The following is a 25298-nucleotide window of genomic DNA, read 5'->3' as shown; positions in this document are numbered from 1 at the left end:
ATCACGGAGTAGCAACCATTGACATGTACAGTCAGTTTATGCTATGCTATGCTATGCTATGCTATTATTACGGTGATACAAGTTTTAATAAAAACAATCATGCAAATTTGGAACGGTTCAATTTTGGCAACATGAAAATTTTTGACATGATGCCAAAATCGAACAGGCACAGTATACCCATCCAGTTTTCGCGAGGTTTTTACAGTTATGTTGTACAAAATACAAAGCACGACTACTTAAGTTCCAATTACAGATTTTTTATTTTAGGCGTGTCAGCTAAGAATAGACCAGCTGACGCACCCTAAAAACACTAACCATACACTCTTATTCAGCTAGTAATGTTACTTGTACATCTTTTCCCGCTTACCCTATTGAAAAAATGTCCATAACATTGTAGAAAAATGAGCTGAATAATTGTAGCTTTCTCTAAAATTTTGGCCTTCCGTGATTCGGCCTTCTGTGATTTGGTCTTTTGTGATTCGGTCTTTTGAGATTTGGCCTTTTGTGATTCGGCCCTTTGTGGTAGACCCGTATAAATGTCTCAATGTTCCAGAACCGAAATCTGTTTCCCAATAATCCACCAGTTTGATAGTGTTACCACGTGTTTCTCTTTAATAACACAATGCGCTTTGTCTGACAACACTAAACACATGGCCACGAAATCTGAAAGGCTTATCAGAAGCGTCTCAAAAATGTAATAATATTATTGTGTTTCATCTAGGTAGGGCCTAAAAGGGTCAATAACTTCGAAATCATTCATTTTACCTATGTCTCCTATAACTTTCATACTGCAATTTTACTTCACGGAACGGTTACTGTTGAAATTTCACTTTGACTCTAGTCAGCCGTTTGTTTCCCGGTAAGTCGGTGTTCAAAGGATTTCTTGTCAAACGGCTCATTCGAGTCGAAATCCAAGATCTGGGTCTTGTGATTCTTGATCAGTTAAATGGTGGCATCCTTAACGTCTCTCATAGTAGGAAATGGTTTGTTTCCATTGTCCGCTGTAATGACATAGTCATCACTCCCACATCACTGTCGTGATCCTCTGTGTTTTTGTCATTCAGATGTTCATCGTATTGCTGCTTCCACCTTTCGAGGACAACACGTCTGTCCGTTATGAAGCAACTGTGGGATGCGATGAACCTTTGCAGTCCTCGCAGTTTATGACCCAGCTTTTGCAAACTACCTCAGATTATTAAAACTGAGAAAATTAAGAATTTCATCAATTGCCATCACTACAGTATATGAGAAGCACATGTCTCATCCACGTATTTCTCCAATTTCAGAGCCACCTGAAACGCGCCATCCTGGAGATCATCGCTTCCGGAGTGGCGTCCAGCACTGCAGATCTGGAAAGCTTCGTCAACTGTACGCTGTTCAGTTGTGAGAAAAAGTGCCGCTTCTCGTTTACCATAGATTCACTAGAACAAAACCATCGGCATGTGGCGTGGTCAAAGAAAGGCAAGTCAGATACCAATCATGAGGAGAGGGACAGGATCGATCCCATAGCGAACTGTGTCCGTTTCCTGCTAGAATACGAATTCATCCGAATGCAAACCAATGTGGAAAGTGGCGAAACGTTGCTGGTTTCTACCCCGCTTGGTAATGCATGCCTGTCAGCTTCGATGGCACCTCGAGATGGATTCCTGTTGTTCAGCGAGCTGCAGAAATCTCGACAGTGTTTCGTACTAGAATCCGAACTGCACGCCATTTATCTGGTGACGCCATACTCCGTAAGCTATCAGTGGCAGAACATCAGCTGGGTAGATTTTCTCGAGCGATGGGAGAACATGGACGCGGCAATGAGACGGGTTGGTGAGCTGATAGGCATTCGAGATGCCTTTTTGGTGAAGGGTTTGCGCGGTAAGATCGGCGAAGCAGACCACGAAAGCCTCATGACGCACAAACGTTTCTACACGGCTTTGGCATTGAAGCGACTTGTCGACGAAGAACCACTAAGTGTGGTGGCCCAGCAATTCCAGTGCTCTCGAGGATTACTACAGAGTCTACAGCAGGTTGCGTCCACGTTTGCAGGTATGTTGGCTTGAAATTGTAATATGTGAGCAATTCTCCGGGCCGGGGGGAGGGACCTGATGCAGTGGTTAGAACACACGCATCTCTCGTCGAGGACCTGGGATCGAATCCCGTCCCTGAGATAGTCATTTATGACAAAAAAGTTATAGTGACGACTTCCAAGATGAACTAGCCCGGGGCTAAAGATCTCGTTAATAAAGAGAATAAATGAAACTAGGCCGCTATCGGCACATATCGTTAGAATTCATATTTGCTATCGCTGTTCGCAAGAATATGTACAAACTAGAGAAGAATCGTTTTGGTTAACTCTTCAGCCAGCGAGAGCCCCTAAAAGAGAGCATGATAAGAATTCTCGAACATATGATAGCAATACTGTCCCACAGGTTTGAAGCTAGTGTTGATGAACTGTATCATACACTGTAATCCACACGATCAAATTAGAGCTGTAGCAGAAGATGATAAATAGACTCTCATGATTGCTACGGATTATTATTGTTATAAAAATCAACAAAAGAAAGATACTCTCAATTATCTAAGCATTCAATCCTTGGAATTATAAGACATCACGTTAAGAAATAACTAACATTTATCCATAAACAGGCTTTTATGCAAACTGCCCACCAATTTAAATGAACCAAAACGCTTCTCTACTTTTAGTGAATGGAGACAAAAAATGATTTCTAACGATATGTGCCGATGACGGCTTAGTTTCAGCGAGAATTACTCATGAATGGTCGTTGATCATGCATTTCCAGGTATCGTCACTGCGTTCTGCACATCGCTCAACTGGAATTTGCTGGCGATGATCATCACACAGTTCAGAGAACGCCTCTACTTCGGAGTACAGCCGGATCTTCTCGACCTGATGCGCATAGCTAGTTTGAATGGACAACGAGCCCGGTTGCTATTCAATGCCGGCGTGACTGGGCTCTTGGAGTTGGCCAACAGCGATCCCCTTAAGATAGAGCAAATCTTGTACAATTGTATGAGCTTCGAAACGGAACAACAGCGCAAAGGCGAGGAAGAATTTGAAACACGACGGAGACTCAATCAGCGCAATCTGTACGTGACGGGAAGAGCTGGTTTGACTGTTCAGGAAGCGGCCCACTTACTGGTGACGGAAGCTCGGCAATATATACAGCTGGAGATGGGTGTGCGTAATCCGGATTGGGAGGAAAACTCTGGGAGCAAGGAAGCAAATGAATCGCTTCCAATGGAAAAGGTTGACAGCGAAAACCTATTCACACCTGTACAAGCTGTTGTTCAAATAAAAACGAAAGAAACGTCCGCGTCTGAACGACGCCAGCAAATGCCCTCGGTAGTTTCTTTCGAAGTATCGGATCTGGACAGCAATAGGGAAATAGAGCAGCTCCACAATTCACTTATAATGAACTTTTCGCACGTGTTGAGTGATGATAAAGTGCCATCGCAACAGCTAGGTGGCGGTAAATACGAAAGCTTGAACGTTGTAGATCTTTGTGTCGATGCAAGGTTATTCGAGAAATTTGCAGCTATTTTAGATCAATCCGATTCTGTTAGTGTTTCTTTTGCTATTAGTCAGTTTGATCGTTCCAAGTCAGTTATTGGCGGTAATTTGCTGATCAACCAACAAGTGAAAACCAATCAAGATGAAATTGTGCGGAACTATCCTTTTCTGTTCGATAACTTTTATCTCAGTGGAGCTGCGTTCACGTTTCCGGAAGTTGGTGGAGATGATTCCGACAATGTAGTTTATTATGTGAATCTTCGAAAAAGCGGTGCAGTAAAATGTGATCAGAAGATATCGATGGTTGGTAGATTGTTGGAGCGAGAAAACGTCACCGTTGACATGTACGATGCCAAGGAACAGCTCAAGGCGATATATCGAAGTGGACTGTTGTCTCTGGAGCAAGAAGTGATTACTAGTCTTCGCGATCCGAAGGTCGCCTGTTGGTTGTTACAAGCCGAGGAAAAGGTTATTCCACTGCAAGCTATGGTGAGTATTTTCTAACACCTACCACTTCTTTCAGAAAATGGTCAATAAAATTACTATTTTAACAGAAAGCATAGTAAACAACTACTTGGGTACTACTGATTCACTTTGGCGTCGGGTTTTTGGTAAATTGTCTGAAAATCAGCAGTGAAATTTAGGCACTTAAGGTGAAGATGAATCGAAGCCAAATTTCAAATTTTCATGAGCTAGTGACCAATCGATTAAGTTTTTAGCTTAATCGGATGTTTGGTTCTCCAGATTCGTGTTCTTGAAAATTTGAACTTTGGCTTCGATTCATCTTCACCTTAAATGAAGGGGCTTAGAAATAATCGCATCAAAAGTGCCGTTACTGAGAATCAATGATTGAGAGCGATAGCAGTAATTCATTTTTTATTATTAATCGAATTCAGGAATTAAGATTATACATACAATTTGGTCTTTATTTTGGTCTTCCAAGATACGGCCTCCCAACATTTTGAGTAGATATCTCACTACTGACATCTCTATCACTCAGTGTTACCAGTTTCACTCAAAATTCCACCACAACATACCCCTACCCGTGAAACTGGTAACCGGTCTGAACAGTGATTGCTGTATTCACATGGAATGGCGATCATCTGGAAACAACACAACGGCAATACTGGCGACCTGCAGTTAGCACTGTCGTACTGCCGTTCATTGTTCTTTCTCCGTGCGACTTGCTCATACAATTGCCACCGGGATCAAAGACAACGCCCACGACGGCTACTGTTGAAATTTTAGCATATTTGAATCGACACTTGTTGTACATTTCATCAAGTGCAGATGGAATAATTCTTCGATTTTTTGGAATTACCTTGTCGCACCAGCACACTTTCAGAAACACATTTTTTCCTCCTCCTCGCAATACTTCTGCCATAACTTACTCTGCTCTTCGATCTCTTTGAGGCTTCGTATGGTGGTCTCCGTATTGTCCTCGTCGCATTGGATTTTACCTCAAATTCATTGAAGTTTGTTGCAATTATCGAGAGCAGCCTTCGTGATAGCAGTAATTCATTTTTCATTTTTTATTATTAGAACTTGAGATTATACATACAATTTGGTGTTTATTTCAGGCTTCTAAGATACGGCCTCCCAACATCTTAAGTACAAATTTCACTACTGATATCTCTATTACTCAGAGTTGCCAGTTGCACTCAAAATTCCAGCACAACATATGAATATGATCAAACTGCCATACAGATTTTTATTATAGTAAACACAACATTATTTTTATTCTGGACCTGGAAAGCAAAAGATTAAAAAATGGAGGTATTTTTGGTGAACTATATCGGGAAAGACTTTGGTAATTATTAAAATTGATATTATTGATATTTATGTCGGAATGTTTGAAAATGTTTTATCATGGTTCTAAGACAAATGTGTGGTTAAACACACACAAGACGCGACGCGAGACAAGACATAACACTTATCGTTCTTATTAGAACCAATTAAAGAAGAAACTAGAAGAGTCAGCCTGCCATTTTACCCTAAAGCAGTGCTTCCCAAACTTTTTCAACTTTCGCCCCCTTAAGGCCAATACTTATCTGGAATCGCCCCCTGATATCTGGGTGCTGCGAACTGAACCCCTTTTTATTTTCAAGCAAATCTTGAAATATGCTTCTTGCGAAGAATTGGGTTTGTCGTGTTAGTCCCTCAAACGTCACTTTACTTTCTCTGTTTATTAAATTTCGCTCTCTGATCTCTCTCTGAAGAGCATGAATGCGTTCTAGCTCGCATGACTTTATCATTGTGAAATCGGCTAATAGCGGGTCTGCGATGGATCTATTCCATTTTTATGTAACTGTGCCTGTGTATTACAACAGCTTCTATCGTTTACCGATGGATGTTATTCTCTGCTCCATGTGGCTCAAGTGATAATGATGACTTGACGGCTGACCCCCGCATGATGCTTCTATTATTCCGGCCGTAGCATACCCCCTCAATCAAGAAGGTGCGGGCTCGATTCCTGGCATCAAATCTAATAACATCGAAAACGACGATTCTGATGAATCAATTCGGAACTACCGATCTCGAACGCTTTCACTTTCTTCATTACTCACAAACTCAAATATTATGCATAAAGCTCCTGATTTTGAAGATTATTTGGAGGACCGAAAGCATGGAGAAGAAATGCTCAACCAGCAAGTCTAAAATGTTGCGTATGGAATGTCAAGTATTTATCCTTGTGTGTATAATAAGTACACCGTTGTTGAAATAAGTATATTCGTTAAATATTATTTAGACTATTCAACAATTTGTTGCAATATGAAAAAACGACAAAAATAAATAAAACTTGTATCTCTGAGATAACAATACTTTTTCATTAAATTACTTTACTCTCTCACAAGTAACATAACCGCAATCTTAAATGTTTGGCTCCGGCAATCAGGCTCCCGCTTGACAAGCATATTGAGTCAGACCGCAGCACCCAGCCTGATATGTGATTTCAATATTTTATGTAATGCTGTACGTCAAAAAATGTCTTTGACTCGCATATCCACAGATTCATCATACAATAACTTATATGTACATTCAAAAATATTTTCCTAAATATCGATAACCCTAAATTATCAGGAATGATTTAATAGATTGCAATTTATAATAGCAATTTTAACAATATTTTGCGTGCATTACAAGTTACTTAATCCGTTTTTGATAAAAGTTCAGCCCAGTTTAAATTATTTGAAGGTAATATACCTATGCATAGGCGCCAACTTGCGACGTACTTGGGGGATGATTCGTTAATGGTGATTGCATACTGTTTTATCTTTTATTTCTGAAATTACTGCAATAGTATTTAGAAATTGTGAATAATAAATGTTTGACGTTTCTGAGAACATTTTTTTTTCATTCAATCCAAAAACACTGAACAAATATATGAAAATCAAGAATGGTTTCTAACGCCAAGTAAAATTTGTCGCTAAAATGATTTGTACCATGAGAAATTATTAGAAAAAATGCAAACAAATCTTCTTTTTTCTGTAAAAATGCTGGATGCCAATGAAAAAAATAATTGTTTTCTAACCTCAAAGTTCCCACATAAAAAATCCTCATATAAAATATTGGGCATTTGCAAAAAGTTCAAAAAATTCTCAGATACATATTTTGTACACACAAAATATGTTATGTTTTAAATGTTATCTATGACTTATCATCCGACCTTGTAAAAATCTTAAGTACTGACCATTCTTAAAACTCCCATGATATTAAAAAACCTGAATGCATGTGTTTGACAATAATCAGCTGTAGTCTATCATAATTTTGAAATGACCCTGATTCGATATGTATCGATCCAAGGTAAAATGATCCTGGAATTAGTTAAGTTTGGAGTTGATTAACCTTCAGATGTGTGTCCTGAAAAAAAAATAAGAGTTATTATTTTCAAATAGCCTTTTCGCCCCCTTTCTGATATTTTTGCCCCCCAAAATCTGTTTTACAAATTTTCGGCCCCTTGAGCCTCAATATCTTAGATGGTTAAACGTTTTGTGCAGCCTGTTAACAAGTTCTATGTAATTTCTTCATAGTGTGCCTTTAAGGCTCAAGAATCCATCATTCAATCATCAGCAATCATCAAAAATTCTTGTTGAAATTTAAAGCGATCCAATTACAATGCAATGATAGATTTTCTTGAGCATAGTTTAAATTTTGAGCAGAGAAACTTGTTATGAAAATTTGAAAAACGATGATGGTTATTTTCCTCTTAAACAAACAAAATCATTCAATTTATCCCGTGAAATACTCATTTGAAAAATTGCCCGTGTTAGCACCGGTTCTCTACCGATGTGAACAAATGCATAGACGAACCTATCACATGAAAAGGCCTATTGACCGCCAGTGGTTGCTACTCCAGTATCGCCAGATTAACTGCACTTACACAAGGAACCAACTAGATGACTGCTTAGGACCTGGGAGGGAGAAACTGATAAATTTACGATACGATTTCTGTACGCCAAGATGAGCCGAGATTCTGCTGTCATGAATAGCCACTGCGAGCTGGGATCTCAAACAATGGACAAACATGATAAAAGCGTTTAATTGATCATAACATATTTTTACATTTCATAAAAGGTAATCAAAATCAAATGAGAATCAACTCATGCTTATTCAAAAGTAAAGGCACGAGAGCAGCTTTTATTCTTATTGAATATAAAGAATTTAAATTCACATTTTTCTACTTTTTCCAATAAAAATAAAAATCATATGCATGAATAACTATGGTCTTTATCTAAACGACAATCAAGGCTAACTTAATGAAAATCGCTAGTTTTCTTTTGTTGTGACGCGCTTTCATTAAATTTGTTCATTGTTGAAGATACCGGTTCACAGTGACAGTTCTTGACAGCAGAATCTCGGCTCACTTTGACGTACAGAAATTTCGTATCGGTTTCTCCCTCCCAGACCGAAGTTATCTTGCAGTTAAAAAAAAAACTTGGTTTCATATTTCATGAGTAGTATCTGTTTATGCCACGTTATAATGCAGACCAATGAGGAGAAGAGGGAGGAATTGATGATCCATTTGAAACTGGTCCACAGTAGACCGGATGTACCCCTGCATCTACGCCATTTCATGCAGGAAGGTGTAGAAGTGGTAATTTTATGACAGGCTTAGAGGTTTGCTTTTTAGTTAGCACACTGTCTATGTATCAGGGGTTTATAGACAAAAGTTCGAAAGGATAAAAGGTCCAAAGACAAAAGGTCGAAATGATTTACATAGTGTTCAGTGCGCATCGTACCTTCGTGCTGTGCGTACACGAATTCTCTCTGCTCTTGGAAGTTTTCTTAAAAACTACCTAAAGCAATAAAACAGTACTTTTCAGTGCTACAAAAACAGTACTTTTCAGTGCTAAAATTAAAAACGGTACATTTCAGTGCTACCAAAACAGTACTTTTCAGTACTATTTTTTTCTACTATTGATCCCTTTACGATCCTTGTTTGGACCCGTGCCTTCGATTTTTCGTTGGACCCGTTGACGAAAGCTAGCGGTGGTAATCCTTCTTGGACACCGTCTTGGGAAAAAACCTTTCGAAGGTCACGTCTTCTTTCGTTTATTAATTAAACATGGTATCAACAACAAACAAAAGGAAGGGTGAATCTCTGAATTCACTACTTCCTTCCAAAAAAGTGGGTTTTAAAACTGTCACTACACGTGGCAAGAATGGAAGAAAGGACGCTTCCCCGGAATGCGAACTTTCTTCCAAGGGTGAAATGAATAATTGTATCGAAATGAGCAATCAGTTCGATGCTCTAGACAAATTTTCCGAACACCAAATCGAAGCAGCCTCTAGCCCAGGCTCTTTGATTCAAGTGAGGAAGCAAAGAGTGCCGCCTATCGTGGTCAGTTGTTCCGAATTTGGGGGATTTAGGCAGGAGATCTTGAACTCCATTAGGGGAATCAAGGTTTCCTTCCAAATCGCAAAGAAAGGAGACTGTCGCGTTTTGCCGGAAACTCTTAAAGTTCGTGAGCTTCTTCTCAAACATCTTGAAGAGAAGAAGCACAAATTTTTTACCTATGACGACAAAACTGAACGTTTGTTCAAAGTTGTCTTGAAAGGTCTCTCAAGTGACTATAAATCACCTGAAGAGATCAAAAATGGAATAAATGATTTACTTGGATTTTCCCCAGTCCAAGTAATCATTATGAAAAAGAGAACCCAATCTGGCATTGTTCGGAAAGGGCTTTCTCAAGAATTTTATTTAGTTCACTTTAACAAAAAAGAACTAAATAATATTAAAGCTTTAGAAAAAGCAAAACTTTTGTTTGATGTCCGTGTGACATGGGAACATTTCCAGAAACCTGGAGGAAATTATCAGAACCCCACTCAGTGCCGTCGGTGCCAAAAGTGGGGTCATGGTACAAAAAATTGTCGCATGGATGCTAAATGCATGATTTGCGGAGGTTCTTCTCACGCCAAAGACGTCTGTCCAGTGAAGGAAGATACCACCAAATTCATATGTTGTAATTGTGGGGCTAACCATAAGTCCAATTTTTGGAATTGTCCTTCACGCAAAAAGGTCATTGAGGCTCGTGCCAGGCAGATGAAAGATAATATCCGTTACGATAACGGTCGTTTCCGGAATTTGCCTGGTAGAGTATCGAACAATGCTCATTTTTCAGTTAACGATCGCTTGATCATGAATCATACCCATCAGGAAGATCATAATCATGCTCATTCACAAACTAATTTTAATCCGTCGGGTAGCCGTTCGAATCTTTCTATTTCGAATGTATCTACCCACGGTAAATCCTTTGCCGATATCGTAGCAGGAAATTCGAACTCCTCCCCTGTTCGATCCATGGGTACCCATTCAACTTGTTTCAAATCAAATGGAAAAAACCCTACCGCCACAGGTAACTCCGCTTCTTCGTCTACCGGAAATTCCAATGGGAAATCACATGACATGTCTGCCTCTGATTTTAATTTTCTAACTGAACAATTGAATCTAATGATTGATGCAATGTTCAAAGCCACCACTATGACTGAAGCAGTCCAAGTAGGTGTAAAATTTACAAATCAAATTGTTATTGGATTACGTTTTTCTAATGGATCCAAATAATAATTTAAATATTTTAAATTGGAATGCTCGTTCTCTGAATGGTAAAGAGGACGAGCTGTTTAATTTTCTTACGGTTAATAACGTGCATATAGCAGTTATTACCGAAACGTATTTAAAACCTGGATCTAAACTCAAAAGAGATCCTAACTTTTTTGTTTATCGTAATGATCGACTTGATGGGGCATGTGGGGGAGTTACAATCATCATTCATAGGCGTATAAAACATCAACTGTTTTCATCATTTGAAACTAAAGTTTTTGAAACTTTAGGTGTTTCTGTTGAAACACAGTTTGGTAAATATACTTTCATAGCTGCCTATTTGCCTTTTCAATGCTCTGGACAGCAAGTTAATTTGCTCCAAACTGACTTGCGTAAATTGACTCGCAATAAGTCAAAATTTTTTGTCATTGGTGACTTTAATGCCAAACATCGGTCATGGAATAATTCTCAAAGTAATTCCAACGGCAGAATTTTATTTGATGAGTGCTCTTCAGGATATTTCTCAATTCAATACCCTGATAGCCCCACATGTTTTTCCTCTTCTAGAAATCCATCTACGATTGATTTGGTCTTAACCGACTCTAGTCATCTTTGTAGCCAACTGATTACTCATGCTGATTTTGATTCTGATCATGTCCCTGTTACATTTCAAATATCCCAAGAATTCTCAATCCTATCAGCTCCACTTTCAATTATTTACGAGCCGACTGGAATATATATAAAACGTATGTTGACTCTAATCTTGATGTTAACATTTCTTTAGAAACTAAACTTGATATTGACAATGCTCTTGAATCTTTAACAAATTCCATTGTTGAAGCCCGGAGCATTGCAATTCCAAAATGTGCAGTAAAATTTGAATCCGTGATTATAGACGATGATCTTAAACTCTTGATCCGTCTTAAAAACGTGAGGAGAAGGCAATTTCAACGCACTCGCGATCCTGCTATGAAAATTATATGGCAGGATTTGCAGAAAGAAATCAAGAAACGTTTTGCTTAATTAAGAAACAAAAATTTTGAAAATAAAATTTCTCAATTGGACCCTGGCTCTAAGCCCTTTTGGAAATTATCGAAAATCTTGAAAAAACCTCAGAAGGCAATACCGGCATTGAAAGAGGAAAACAAATTATTACTAACTAATTTCGAAAAAGCTCAAAAACTTGCTATGCAGTTTGAAAGTGCGCACAATTTTAATTTAGGACTTACTAGTCCAATTGAAAATGAAGTTACTCAGGAGTTCGAAAATATTCTCAATCAAGAGAACGTTTTCGAAAATGCCTGGGAGACTGATTTGGAAGAAGTGAGAACTATTATTAAAAAATTCAAAAACATGAAAGCTCCTGGCGATGATGGAATTTTCTACATCCTCATCAAGAAACTTCCAGAAAGTAGCTTATCATTTTTAGTTAATATATTTAACAAATGTTTTCAATTAGCATATTTTCCTGACAAATGGAAAAATGCTAAGGTTGTTCCAATTTTAAAACCAGACAAAAATCCTGCAGAAGCTTCTAGCAATCGTCCAATCAGTTTGCTTTCCTCCATCAGTAAACTTTTTGAAAAGGTTATTTTGAACAGAATGATGGCCCACATCAACGAAAATTCAATTTTTGCCAATGAACAGTTCGGATTCCGCCATGGACATTCGACCACTCATCAACTTTTACGTGTAACAAATTTGATCCGTTCCAACAAATCTGAAGGCTATTCTACTGGTCTTGCTCTTCTAGACATAGAAAAAGCATTCGACAGTGTTTGGCATGAAGGTTTGATTGTAAAATTAAAAAACTTTAATTTTCCAACATACATTGTTAGAATAATTCAAAGTTATCTGTCAAATCGTACACTTCAGGTTAATTATCAGAACTCCAGATCTGAAAGACTACCTGTAAGAGCTGGTGTTCCCCAAGGCAGCATTTTGGGACCAATATTATACAATATTTTCACATCTGACTTACCTGAGCTACCTCAGGGATGTCAAAAATCTTTGTTTGCGGATGACACAGGCCTCTCCGCCAAAGGACGAAGCCTGCGTGTCATCTGTAGTCGATTGCAAAAAAGTTTGGATATTTTTTCTTCATACTTGCAAAAATGGAAGATTTCTCCTAATGCTTCCAAAACTCAACTAATAATATTCCCACATAAACCAAAAGCTCTTTATTTGAAACCTTCAAGTAGACATGTTGTCACGATGAGAGGGGTTCCAATAAATTGGTCAGATGAAGTTAAGTATCTAGGGCTCATGCTAGATAAGAATTTAACTTTCAAAAATCACATTGAGGGCATTCAAGCCAAATGTAATAAATATGTAAAATGTCTCTATCCCCTTATTAATAGAAAATCAAAACTTTGTCTTAAGAACAAGCTGTTGATATTCAAACAAATTTTCAGGCCAGCCATGTTGTATGCTGTACCAATATGGACTAGCTGTTGTAATACCAGGAAGAAAGCTCTGCAGAGAATTCAAAATAAAATTTTGAAAATGATTCTGAGGCTTCCTCCCTGGTATAGTACCAATGAGTTACATAGAATATCCAATGTTGAAACATTGGAAGAAATGTCAAATAAAATAATTAATAATTTCAGGCAAAAATCGTTACAATCTTCTGTTGCCACGATTAATGCGTTATATGTTTAAGTTAAGTTAGGTTAAGTATATTAAAAACGTTTGTTTTTTCTCTTATAAGCAGGTGAAATCAACTCACCTGTAAAAAAACTGAACTGCTACGGCAAATGAAATGTAATATGTTGTTAACAAAATGTTAATTAAATCTTAAATTTGTTTTACCAAATTAGGATGATAGTGTTGTCAAATAACACAGAACACCTAGATATAAGAAATGAATGTAATGTTTGGAATGATACTAATAAAGAACTTTTGTCCCTTTTTTTTGTTTTTCGATTTTAGTAAATTCTTTGAAAAAATAGATCAACTGTGATAGATTGAGAGTGGAAGAAAGAGGCAAGTGAAAGATGCAACTACGATGTACGAGGAAATGCAGGGTTTCTTTCAGATATTCTAGAAGAAATTCTGTATATGAATGTCTGCACAATTTCTTCTAGAATATCTAAAAAAAAAACAAAGAAAGTCTTCTTCGTAACTTCTTCAAATAATGGTTTCAAGATTTTGCTTAGGGTTTATCCTTAAAATATGATCAGCGATGTTTTCAAAAATTCCCCAAGAGTTTTTTTTTCTAGATTTTTTTTCGTTATTTTACTGGAGCAAACAATCTAATATTCCCGCAAAAATTGTTTTTGGAAATTGCAGCAGGGATTTCTTGAGAAATTTCTTCTACATTGTTTTGCAATTACTCAATATAATGAATCAAACTAATGAACATCTACGAAAAATTGCTATCGAAGTTCTTTCTGGGATTCATCCAGAGACTACACCTAACAATACTGGAATGTTTCTTTTAGCTATTCGTCATAGAGTTTTTTTTTTTTGAGAATACCCTGCCGTTTTTTTTCAGAATGACAATTTCTGCAATCGAACATCTCAAAATTCCAGTTATTTTTATTTATCAGAGATTGATGTAAGAATTAATTCGAGGATTCCTTTCTCTTATAGTCCTTCAATATACTCGTTCGAAGCCTTGAGAATTCATTCAGGATATCTTCCAGGAATTTCAGAAGTACTGTGCAGACTAAGTCGAGGGTCTAACTACTACTAAATTAAAAAAAAAACTACTATAACTTCTTCCAGGTATACCACCAAGTGTTACACCTGGGTTTCCTCCAAATATTCGTTGAAGGCTTCGATCAGAAACATCATATTGAATATCTACTGACTTTCTTCCGAATACTTTTCCGGAGATTTCCTTTAAAACACTTTTGATACCCAGGGATTCATCCAAAATCCAGCCACTGAAGAGAAGTTCTTTTTTTTCTGATATTGTTATCGGAATTCCTTCAGTGAAATTTCCCTGGCTATGATCACAGGGTTTGACGGTGCCAAAGTAGAAGGTGCACCATAATAATAGCCGTCTGTGAAACATATCACCTTCCCAATACTTTGGCACACCTCTAACGGTTCATGATTTTCATGAAACGGCTGCATTCAGGCGGAGGATCTGTTAATATGTTCGGCATATTATCAGGTCCTCTTCGAACGGAGGGACCGCCAGGGCTCAGTAGTTACTTATAAACCAGTGCTGGTTATTGGTGGTTCAGTTCGTTTACACGAGCTATAGCATCCTTTGTACTAATCAGTAATGGTGGATAAATTTCAAAGCTAACGTGTGATCAAGAATTTTATAATGCAACATAAGAATAGGTGTTTGGTGGAATTGAGCGTTGCATTCGTCGTTGTAAAATTAGTGATTGTGAAGGTGCTAATAATGATTTTTGAAGAAATGTGTGGTGATGAAAATATTTGAAAATTGCATTGAAAGTGATTGTGATAGTTTTGCTAAAAATACATACATAATAATACTAATATGAACCCTCAGTGGTACGTCTGTTTGTCTATGCTACTAGATTATTGATGGTTATAATACATTCTGCAATTATTTCTCAGAATATAAAAACTATTGTCTAGTTCTTAACACATTCCTGATAAGAGTGTTCATAATGACAGTGAGTGCAGTAAAATTTATCGAAGGGATTTTATTTTTCTACTGTTACTTTATTGATCGTAGTGCTAAATCGTAGTTTTATTATATTTTAGTTATTTAGTTATGATGGTTAGATGTTAAATGGTAACAAAAATGAATTATTATGAAAGTAGTGTGATGTATGTATACATTTATGATGTGTATTACGAAAGTTAATGAGTGATAATCGGTGATATTGGTGATAGTGTTAAAAACAAAAGTGACGACAGCAAAAGTGTGGTAATTATGTGACAGTGACTGATGAAATGAAATGGGGAATGGGGACCTTTCAATAAAACTATTTCGTTCTGCACTTCAACCACTTTAGTAGTATTTCATGTCTTATTATAGTTTTAATACTAGTCTGGAATACTAGACTGCAAAACTACGGCAAGGGTTGATTGCTGCTAGGGTACACAGTGACCATTTGAGCAACATTGCTTAGGAACGTCTGTGTGATGAATGTAATAGAGGCTTATAAAAGCATATGTTGGGCAGGAGTAGTCCCAGTACTACTCCTATAGCTACTGACTAAAAAAGGAATTCCTTCAGTGATATTTATAAAAGTATATCGTCAAGAATCCCTCAAATAGTACCATTAAGAATTAAAAAGTTGTAGGAATTTATTCTCCACAACGATCAATGAGCATCAGTTCTTGCAACCCTGTGTTACGGAAAAAAACCATATTATCATTACTTCTGCAGATGTATGGCAAAATAAGCCGAGTATTAGGATGGCGCTTTCATCACTCCGTAAGTTTACGACATATTAGGGACAGTTGAAAACCATCAACGTTTTTCAAGTTAAATGCCTTATATTTTTACATAAGGTACCGTGGGGCAAGTGGGTAATGGAATTCGCATAGTTGAGATTCTTCAAATTCTAGAGACTTTAAATTGAAACAAATGAGGTCGTTTATATTTTTTAGTTTGACTCCCACCAAATATAAGCAGCATGCTGAAATTGATTTTTTATGAAAAATTAAAGAAAAAAATATAGAAAAAGTTTTTGAAAAATGTCTCTTTACTTTTCACTTGCCCCAAAAGTGGGGCAATTGAAAAGTTTACTGTTTTGAACAATAAATTCAAAAACAAACAGTTATATTCACGATTTCTATTAGCTTTAACATTTGTTAAGGCTTCCCAATGAACAATAACATAAGTAACATGTAAACAAAGAAAATGTTATTCTTTTCACTTGAATTTTCTTTTGTTCAGTTATGTTAGTTGAAATGATTCGAAAACATTATGACTGCAACATTTCCAATGTTAGTTCTTACATTATAGGACAGCAATTGCATTTCTGCTCTGTAGAATTTCCACCGCTCTTTATTTGTTTTTGAGAAAGTCGGATATATGACGTCGGATAACTCTTCGGGAGAAATCAAATGGAATCCTTCAATAACGTACTTAGAATCTTTTTTATGTGGATAGACCTATACCCCATTTTTATGTTTTGAACTAGCTTTACATAGACATTCCACGAGATTCCCGTGTGTTCTCTAATATTGCAACTTTTCAGTCAAAGTTTTCCTTTCAATTGGCTGCCCGAAGTAGACATATTAATATTGTAATGTTTGGCAACATATTTTAGAGAAGTTCCATGATTTCTAATAGCTTTTAACGTTTGAGTATAGTGTTTCTTGAATTATCAGCACGTTATGTTTTCCTATGATAATTGCGAACCATGTTTACTTATGGCTACTTAAAGAGAAAACACAAATTCAATCTCTAATGATAAACTTTTCACTTGCCCCACCTGATTAGAAAATTGACGGTGTTTAAATTTAGTTATTTTTAGGTCTACGTCGAATTAATTCTAAAACTTTTTTTATTGCAGTTTGAAACTGTCACAGAGGACAACTAAGAAGTGGTACAGGAAATTATTTTCCGCAACTTTTCCCACTGAAATTATTAAAATAAGATTGTTCGTCGCCAACTTGTTACGGAGTAACAGTTGACAGGTTAACAATTTTTCGCTCTATTATGCAATAATGGCTGAAAAATCTCAGAAATCTCTTACCTATCGTAATGTTCTCAATTGCCTCGAAGGTTTACGCATGAGTTTTAAACGTTAATTCACATATTCAGTAAAATATATCAATTGTTTTCACTTACCCCATTAACCCACTTGCCCCGCGATACCTTACTCTTTTATCATTTCCCAAAATGTACATAGAACAGAGTATTTAGTTTTTTTTTCGTAGAAGCTCTTGGATTTTCTTGGATTTCGCTTTGATGCATATTTGTTCTTCTGATTAAATATCGCAGAACGATTCAAAAATTTTGCATTGTTGAAATGTTGTTGTATTATTCTTTGATTATTATTCATTTATGATCAGGGTATTAGGGTTTGTTAATCCTTGTATTGTATCTAGGAGAAGTCCTGGAGACATGTCTGTAGAATATCTCTAACTGTAATGACTCAGGAGACTTTTTCCAAAAGAAATAGTAAATTTCAAGAGGAACTTCTGAAGAAATTCTGTCAGATTTCAGAACAAAAATCATCTGTTCGTTTTATATATTTTGTTTATTGTGGAGTCCGATAAAATCACGGGCCTTTTTGTCCGGCGCACGCACAGTGATTCCTTTCCATACAAATGATGGAGAAAGTCTGGAAATGGTTTTCTCATGTTAAAATGAAGATCCCTTACTCCAGTTTATTATGGTAATTCTGGGACAATTCATCTCTCTTTTTTTGGGCATCTTCTTCCTACATCGGAATTTTGTGAGAACCATATGTGTTATTGGCTCCGTCGAGCTATATGATGCTTAAGCCAAGCCACAAATACGATTTAAAACCATTAACTTCTTTGAAAAGATTTATAAATGTATATTCCTCTGCTCAACACTAAAATAAGCCTTTTCAGTATATTCATTTAAACATTTTCGATACTCAATATTGTAGCATCAAGCTGACAGAAGATCTAGAAATAAGGCCTAGTGTTAAATGTGTGTAAGTGTGTGAAATCTAAGCTGAATTTGAATTTAGTTAAAGTAGGTATTGTGAAAAATGTTTCATCCAATATTCATGAAATTCTGGAATAAGCTTTTTTCCGTACATTTAGCATACAATTACTCCCGAATGTGCTATATCGTGATGATCTCCTTGGCTCCTTTTCATACCCCCCGTGATCATATTTTCTGTAGGATAAGGAGATTTAAGTTGTATTTCATACCAAAAATTCCTAATTTCCAATCCTTTACGCAGGTCCAGCAATACTGTCCAGAACTTACCTCACTATGTCAAATGGCGGGTCGTTGCCCAGGATCCACCGGACCAGGTTCAAACTACATGAGCACGATTGATGCAAAAATCAGGTACCCTGAAACATACTCTATAATTTCTCAAAATAGTCACCTTCAAATCTTTTCAAATCCCCTAGATGCACCGTAGAGAGCTTCCTCGTGTCACACCTGATCCGCGCCCAGATAGCTCAGTTCGATCAACTGGATCGAACGCAGGAAATGCTGCCCACTTTTGTGCAGCGCGAAATGCCCATCCATGGGGCACTGGCTCGGATGGAACTGGTGGGATTCCCAGCCGATGCTAACAAATTAGCTCACCTAATCGAACGACTCAAGACGGCCCAAGAGCGGATCAGTGAACGGGTTCGAACGTTGAACGGAGGCCGCCGGTTGAACTTTGCGTCCACCAGTGAAGTAGCCGCTGCTTTGAAAGTGCCCCGCGAACGGAACGGTAGGGTGAAAACCTGCCGTCAGGTGCTGGAAAAGATTGATTCCCCGCTGGCAACGTTGGTCATTGCGTATAGGAAAATCGAGAGCAACCTTAGTCGGACGATCGAACCACTGTACAGGGCAATTAGGGATGGGAAACGGATCTATGGTAACAGTTACTGCTTCACTTCTACTGGGAGAATTTCCATGCATGAGCCCAATTTGCAAACCGTCGTGAAGGATTTCAGGGTAAGAATCGGTAAACCAGTGGGATTCCGTTGTTAGAACTCCTGATTGTTTTTTCAAACAAAATGGATCCAATTTTTAAGGTAGTTTCAAAAACTGTCGAGAGCAGAGAATCCTACTGAAATTGATATAGTTTTTAAAATAACGATCTTGTTCGCTTTTCTAGGTTGAAATTGACCCCGGTCAAGTCGAGGTGTTCAGCTGCCGAAGTACATTCGCCTGTTCCGGTCCCGATCGAATTCTTCTATCGGCGGATTTCTGCCAGTTGGAGCTGTGCGTACTAACTCATTTGTCTCAGGACCGGAAGCTCCTGGCAGTGATGAATGGTGGCAAGGACGTCTTTCGCGGGATCGCCGCCAAATGGAATCGCATCGAAGATGAGGCCCTGGTGTCGGATGAGTTGCGGAACTACACCAAAGCTATCGTGTATGGAGTGATCTACGGAATGGGCGCTAAATCTATGGCGGCGGAATTGAACGTAGATGAGGATATGGCCCGCACGCTGATGGAGCAGTTTCACTCGACCTATCCGGAAATTCGCCGGTATGCAGATAAGGTGATTCAGGTGACGAGAGAACGAGGCTACATAGAAACACTCACCGGTAGAAGGCGCTATCTTCCAGCGATTCACAGCACTGATATGAAGAAACGGTCCGAAGCGGAACGCCAAGCTGTTTGCACGACGGTTCAGGGTTCGGCAGCGGACATTCTGAAAAACGCCATCCTGCGAATGATGCGCAATTTGAGAAAGTATCGTCAAACGCTTCGGCTTGGACAGGTTGAACTGGTGCTACATATGCACGATGAACTGATTTTCGAAGTGCCACGCGATCAGTCTCGCAAGGTGGCGAAAATTCTCAAATCTAGTATGGAAAACTGCGCGAAGCTCAGTTTGCCGCTGAGGGTAAAGGTCAAAATGGGGGCCAGTTGGGGAGAAATGCAGGAAACTCAAGTGTGATATGGATGTGAGTTGTAAGACTGAACAAGTTGATGCTGTTTTAGATAGAAAATCAAATAATATTGTATTTTATTTTTTTCGAAATCCTTTTATGATTGATTGACTCATTGATATGTGATGCAGAATACGAAATCCCTAGAAGGTCCTATCCGCAGCTGCAACGTCTTTCCACTTCACATGAATTGTAATAGTCACATTCCATAAGTGTTACGAGTTAAGGTGCAAGAAAAATGGCACAAAAGTCAGAACTGAAAAAGCAGTTTTCTCCTTTTAAAACAACAAATTGATGAAAATAAAAACGCACAGCCTTTTTATTTGGCAAATAAAAGAGCTTCTTCTTCTTCTTTCTGGCGTTACATCCCCACTGGGACAAAGCCTGCTTCTCAGCTTAGTGTTCTTATGAGCACTTCCACAGTTATTAACTGAGAGCTTACTATGCCAATGACCATTTTTGCATGTGTATATCGTGTGGCAGGTACGAAGATACTCTATGCCCTGGGAAGTCGAGAAAATTTCCAACCCGAAAAGATCCTCGACCGGTGGGATTCGAACCCACGACCCTCAGCTTGGTCTTGCTGAATAGCTGCGCGTTTACCGCTACGGCTATCTGGGCCCCAAAGCTGCGTGCTTTTATTTTCTTCGATTTGTCTATTTAAAAAGAGAAAACTGCTTTTTCAGTTTTGACCTTTGCGCCATTTTTACTTGGATCTTAAGGTGATTATAAAGTGAAGCCACACTTCGAATTTTCAATTGCACAAGACTGGAGAATCTGACAACAGTTCGCGTTGAAAACTTAATCAAATTACTTGCTTGCTGGTGGTGACCAATGGGATAAATTTTCAACGCGGAGGGCTGTTTGGTTCTTAAGCCTTACTTTATTTTTTTTTTATTTGTCAGGCACTCCGTGCACTTGGCATAGTAGTGTGCCGAGTATCATATACAGAATCTATTTATATCCTAGTTCTTATTGCTATTTCTCTCATACCGACCAGGTGCCTGGCCATTGTGGAATTGAGGGGAATCTAGCAAGACAGGGTGCAGCTTTGAGCTTTGTCGGCCCTGAACCGTTCTGTGGTGTTCCTGAGTGCACTCTCAGGATGGAACTGAAAAATTGGGAAATGTCCATGGTAGAATCCAATTGGAACGCCACGGATACATCCAAGCAAGCGAAAAGATTCATAAAACCCAGTCTAGCTAAAGCCCGGGCTATACTGAATCTTAATAAAGGAAATCTTAGGGTAATAACTGGCCTGATGACCGGTCACTGCCCAAGTAGGTATCATCTTAAAAAGATAGGAAAAATACAATCCTCTGAGTGTCGTTTTTGTCAAGCTGAAAACGAAACTGCTGAGCTTTTACTCTGCAACTGCGGAGCATTGCTTAATCAAAGAATGTTAGCATTTGGGAAAGGGTTATTAGAGCCCTTCGAAATTTGGCAAGGTAGTCCTAATAAGGTAAGAGACTTCATAAAACGAGTTGTGCCCAGTTGGGACAGTGTGACACATCAACCAATGTCTATCACATCTCAATTGTGAAAGGATATTTGATGAACACCAAATAAAATATGGGTCATACCACAATATTCCTAAATAATGGAAGCAGTGGTTAAAAGGCTCTACAGATGAGGAAAAAAAAGAAGAGAATTCTGCCGTTGGTCCAATCCATATCCATATCGAAGTCCTTTGGTTTGCGGTGGTTCATTTTGCCATGTGGGCATTCTGGCAACCCTTCTATGCTAAGTAAACAAACTAATTTCGTGTGATTCTTTTCAATCGAGTTTTCTATCGTTATCTCCGAAGTATTAATCGCGAATCGGCAACCTGAGTACGCAGAGAGATCCCCCGGATCCGTTTAAACAAAATGCGGCCTCCGGACCGTCGCGAGTGACCACCAGGAGTCAATCAAAAACAAGGCAGAAACGCGGACTTGAGGCAGAGCATAACCTCAATTAACCTTCCCTTCATCCACCGCGTTCGAAGAGTCCATACATGACAACGCAAACATCACCAGCACTGGCGGATCAAACACCAAGCTGTAGCAGGGATAATGCTCTCCAAAACGAAATCAACGTCGCAGTGAGCAATCAGTATGAGCTACTCCAAAACGAAGATGTGGACGACGAGATGCCAATGTTAACTCCGAACCCGGTAGTAACGATACAGCCGCCTAAGGTGAAGAAAGTTCGGGTTCCTCCGATAACAATCTCCAACCAAACTACTAAACAGGTTCGTGAGCTGATGGTGCAAATCAACGTAGCCCAAACTGACTACATGATGAGGGCGATCAAAACAGGAGTGCAGCTACTGTGCTCGACAGAGGAGGGCTTTCGTAACATCGTCAATGCACTGAAGCAATCCAACGTTCAATTCTACACTTACACCCTTGTCACTGAGCAACCGGTGAAAGTAATTTTGTCAGGACTATCTGTGTACGACACTGCCGAGCTGGAGACGGAGCTTCTTGCTCATGGTGTAATCCCTGCAGAATTGAAATTATTTTCCCGCAAAGTCGTCGATTTGGAAGAAAGCGCCTTGTACATACTCCACTTCGTAAAAGGTGCCGTTAAACTATCGGAGCTACAGAAAATCAAAGTCCTCTTCAACACTGTAGTGAAATGGCGTTACTGCGATCGGAAACCCACTGTTTTCAATTGTCGGTGAACCGCGAACGAATGGCAATGCTGCCAGCTTTATTCATTTTTTAATCAGTCATACAATACAAATTCAAAGTAATAATATTTGGGTAAAATTCAGTATCATAACACCTTCCTCTGCTTTAAGATGACTCTCACCACATAACTCAATCGTCCAACTGGTAGTCATCCAGCCGCAATGGTCGTCTGACCATCCGCTTCGGCCGGTTGGTTGGCTCTGCACGCACTGTTGATGGAGGATGTTGCTCAGCATACGATGACTGGCTTGGAGAGGGGCTGAGGTGGACTGTCGGAGTGCTTTGACACCCTTCAGCAGGCTCAAACTTGATCGAAGGCAACCTATTGGCGTTTGGTGTGCTTGAAACCTGTTGATCTCGTCGACTGGCCGCACTGAGGAAGCTGTCAGCAGTTGATTCATCCTGACGGTCGTTGTTGCTGCTTAACTCTGGAGAATCCTGGTAGCCACAGAATGCCGACGTATTTGCATCCCGCACATACTTCCTATTTCGACGATAGACTGCCTCTCCTACTTGTATTTGATAATCTCGATCGTTCAGAACCTCCGCTACTCTTCCACGAGTCCATTGCGTAGTAGTTTCCGGCTTTAACTGTACATACACTTCCTGTCCACGCTGTAGTTTTGGCAACTCCTGTGCTGCACGATCATGGTAGAATTTGGACTTCACCTTCCTTGCTTCTATGTTGTCTCTGATCCGATCAGCATCAACAGGGTTCACTTGTAGCTGGTGTTGCGGAACTGGAAATATTCCTCGAGTTTTCCTGCCCATCAGCTTCTGCGTTGGAGTGTAACCATCGGACTGCGGTGTGTTGCGCCATTCCAGTAGAGCTAGCCATACATCCTTTCCTTCCTCTAACGCCTTCTTGATGAGATTTTTACCGATTTTGACCGCGGATTCTGCCTTGCCGTTTGCTTCATGGTGGTACGGAGCACTAGTCGAATGTTGAATGCCGTACTCCGCCATCAGTGTCTTCCATTCTTCGCTTGTGAACTGTTTCGCAGAATCTGTGATCACCTGGCGAGGAATTCCAAAACGGCTAAAGTTTCGCTTCGAGCAGTCAATCAGCGACTTCGTTGCTTGATTTTTGATTACATCGATCTCGAAAAAGTTCGAAAAGTGGTCTACCGTAATCAGAACGTTGAGCTTTTTGTCTGCATGCGAAATCTCTGCCAGGTCCATCGACACAATCTCATAGGGAAAAGATGGGATCCGTACGCTTTGCATTGGTTCACTGGCTTGACTCGATTTGAACTTGTTGCACGCCTCGCACTTCTTGACGTAGTTGCGGATGTGATCATTCATGTTCGGCCAGTACACCACCGAACGCGCTTTCCGTAGTGTAGCTTGCTCACCTTGGTGACTGTAGTGCAGTAGATTTAACGCTTTCATTCGACATTTGGCCGGAACCAGCAACCTTTCACCTCGCAAAATCACACCATCCTGCATCACTAGTTCGTTATGGAACGGGAAGTAAGGCTTCGCACAATCCAGCACCGTATTTTTCTCTTTCGGCCATCCATTTACTATGTAGTCCTTCAACTGTGCACAAACCTCGTCCTGCTCCGTTTCCTTCTTGATATGCTGCAACAGTTCGTCCTGTATCTCGATGTGCTCCAGAGTGCTGACCTCCTCAATCGCCTTCCACAACGCGTCCATTTCCTCTGCATCCGGTGTCTGATCAACGTTCACGTTCCGAGAGAGAGTGTCAGCCAGTATCAGCTTGCTCCCTTTCACGTAATTTACCTGCAGATTATACCGTTGGAGACTTAGGACCATCCTCTGGATACGTTTTGGTGCTGACGATATCGGCTTCTTGAAGATAGAGAGCAGCGGTAGATGATCCGTCTCTACCATCACTTGTCGGCTTCCAAAAATATACTGGTCGAACCTCTTGCAGGCGAACAAAATTGCCAGAGTTTCTTTCTCTATCTGGGCATATTTTTGTTCGGTTTTGGTCAGCATACGAGAAGCGAACAAAATCGGCTGACCGGTTTGCATTAGGACAGCTCCTAGAGCATAGCTACTCGCATCACATTGGATCGTCGTCTCGATACCAGGGTTGAAAAATTTGAGGGACGTAATCTGCGCAATCTGGTTTTTCAAAACCTCAAATGCTTCCCTACGACGCTTTCCCCAAGACCACGAATCTTCTGCTAGAGCCTCCCGGAGATCCACACTCATTTCCGAAAGCTTCGGAATGAATTTGGACATGTAGTTCGCGAGACCAAGAAAGCGTTGCAATTCCGCCGCATTGCTAGGCTGGGGCATTTTACTAATAGCAGTTGTCTTACCTGGATCTGGTTTCAAACCATCCTTCGAGAGCACATGTCCGAAAAACTGAACTTCGGATTGGTTCAACCTCATCTTCGTCCGATTCAGCTTGATTCCGGTCTGTCTGCAGCGTTCCAATAGAGCAACCAGATTGTTGTTGTGGTTCTCTATCGCCTGTTGCTCGTTCTCTCCTGTACCGAAACACAGTATGTCATCCGCAAGTACTTCGATTCCTTTTAGTCCTTGCAGCGCTTGGAACAGCTTCTGTTGGAAGATTTCTGGCGAGCACGAT

General features: G+C 39.4%; 1 protein-coding gene across 1 annotated transcript in view; it reads left to right on the top strand.

Annotated features, from left to right (window-relative positions):
* The window catches only part of LOC5567128 (DNA polymerase theta), an 86668-nt gene extending 66554 nt beyond the window's left edge, over positions 1 to 20114 (top strand). Inside the window, exons 4-8 of the mRNA XM_001651496.2 lie at positions 1287 to 2034; positions 2790 to 4009; positions 18392 to 18501; positions 18567 to 19107; positions 19271 to 20114. Of these exons, the coding sequence (XP_001651546.2) occupies positions 1287 to 2034; positions 2790 to 4009; positions 18392 to 18501; positions 18567 to 19107; positions 19271 to 20062 (3411 nt within the window). The 3' untranslated portion in view covers positions 20063 to 20114. The remainder of the gene's footprint in view (positions 1 to 1286; positions 2035 to 2789; positions 4010 to 18391; positions 18502 to 18566; positions 19108 to 19270) is intronic.
* The last annotated feature ends 5184 nt before the right edge of the window (positions 20115 to 25298 follow it).

The sequence above is a fragment of the Aedes aegypti genome, chromosome 2, assembly GCF_002204515.2.
Source record: "Aedes aegypti strain LVP_AGWG chromosome 2, AaegL5.0 Primary Assembly, whole genome shotgun sequence".
NCBI classification, from domain to species: Eukaryota; Metazoa; Arthropoda; class Insecta; order Diptera; family Culicidae; genus Aedes; species Aedes aegypti.
The sequence above is the reverse complement of the archived record's forward strand: the minus strand, read 5'-3'. Positions and strand labels throughout refer to the sequence as shown.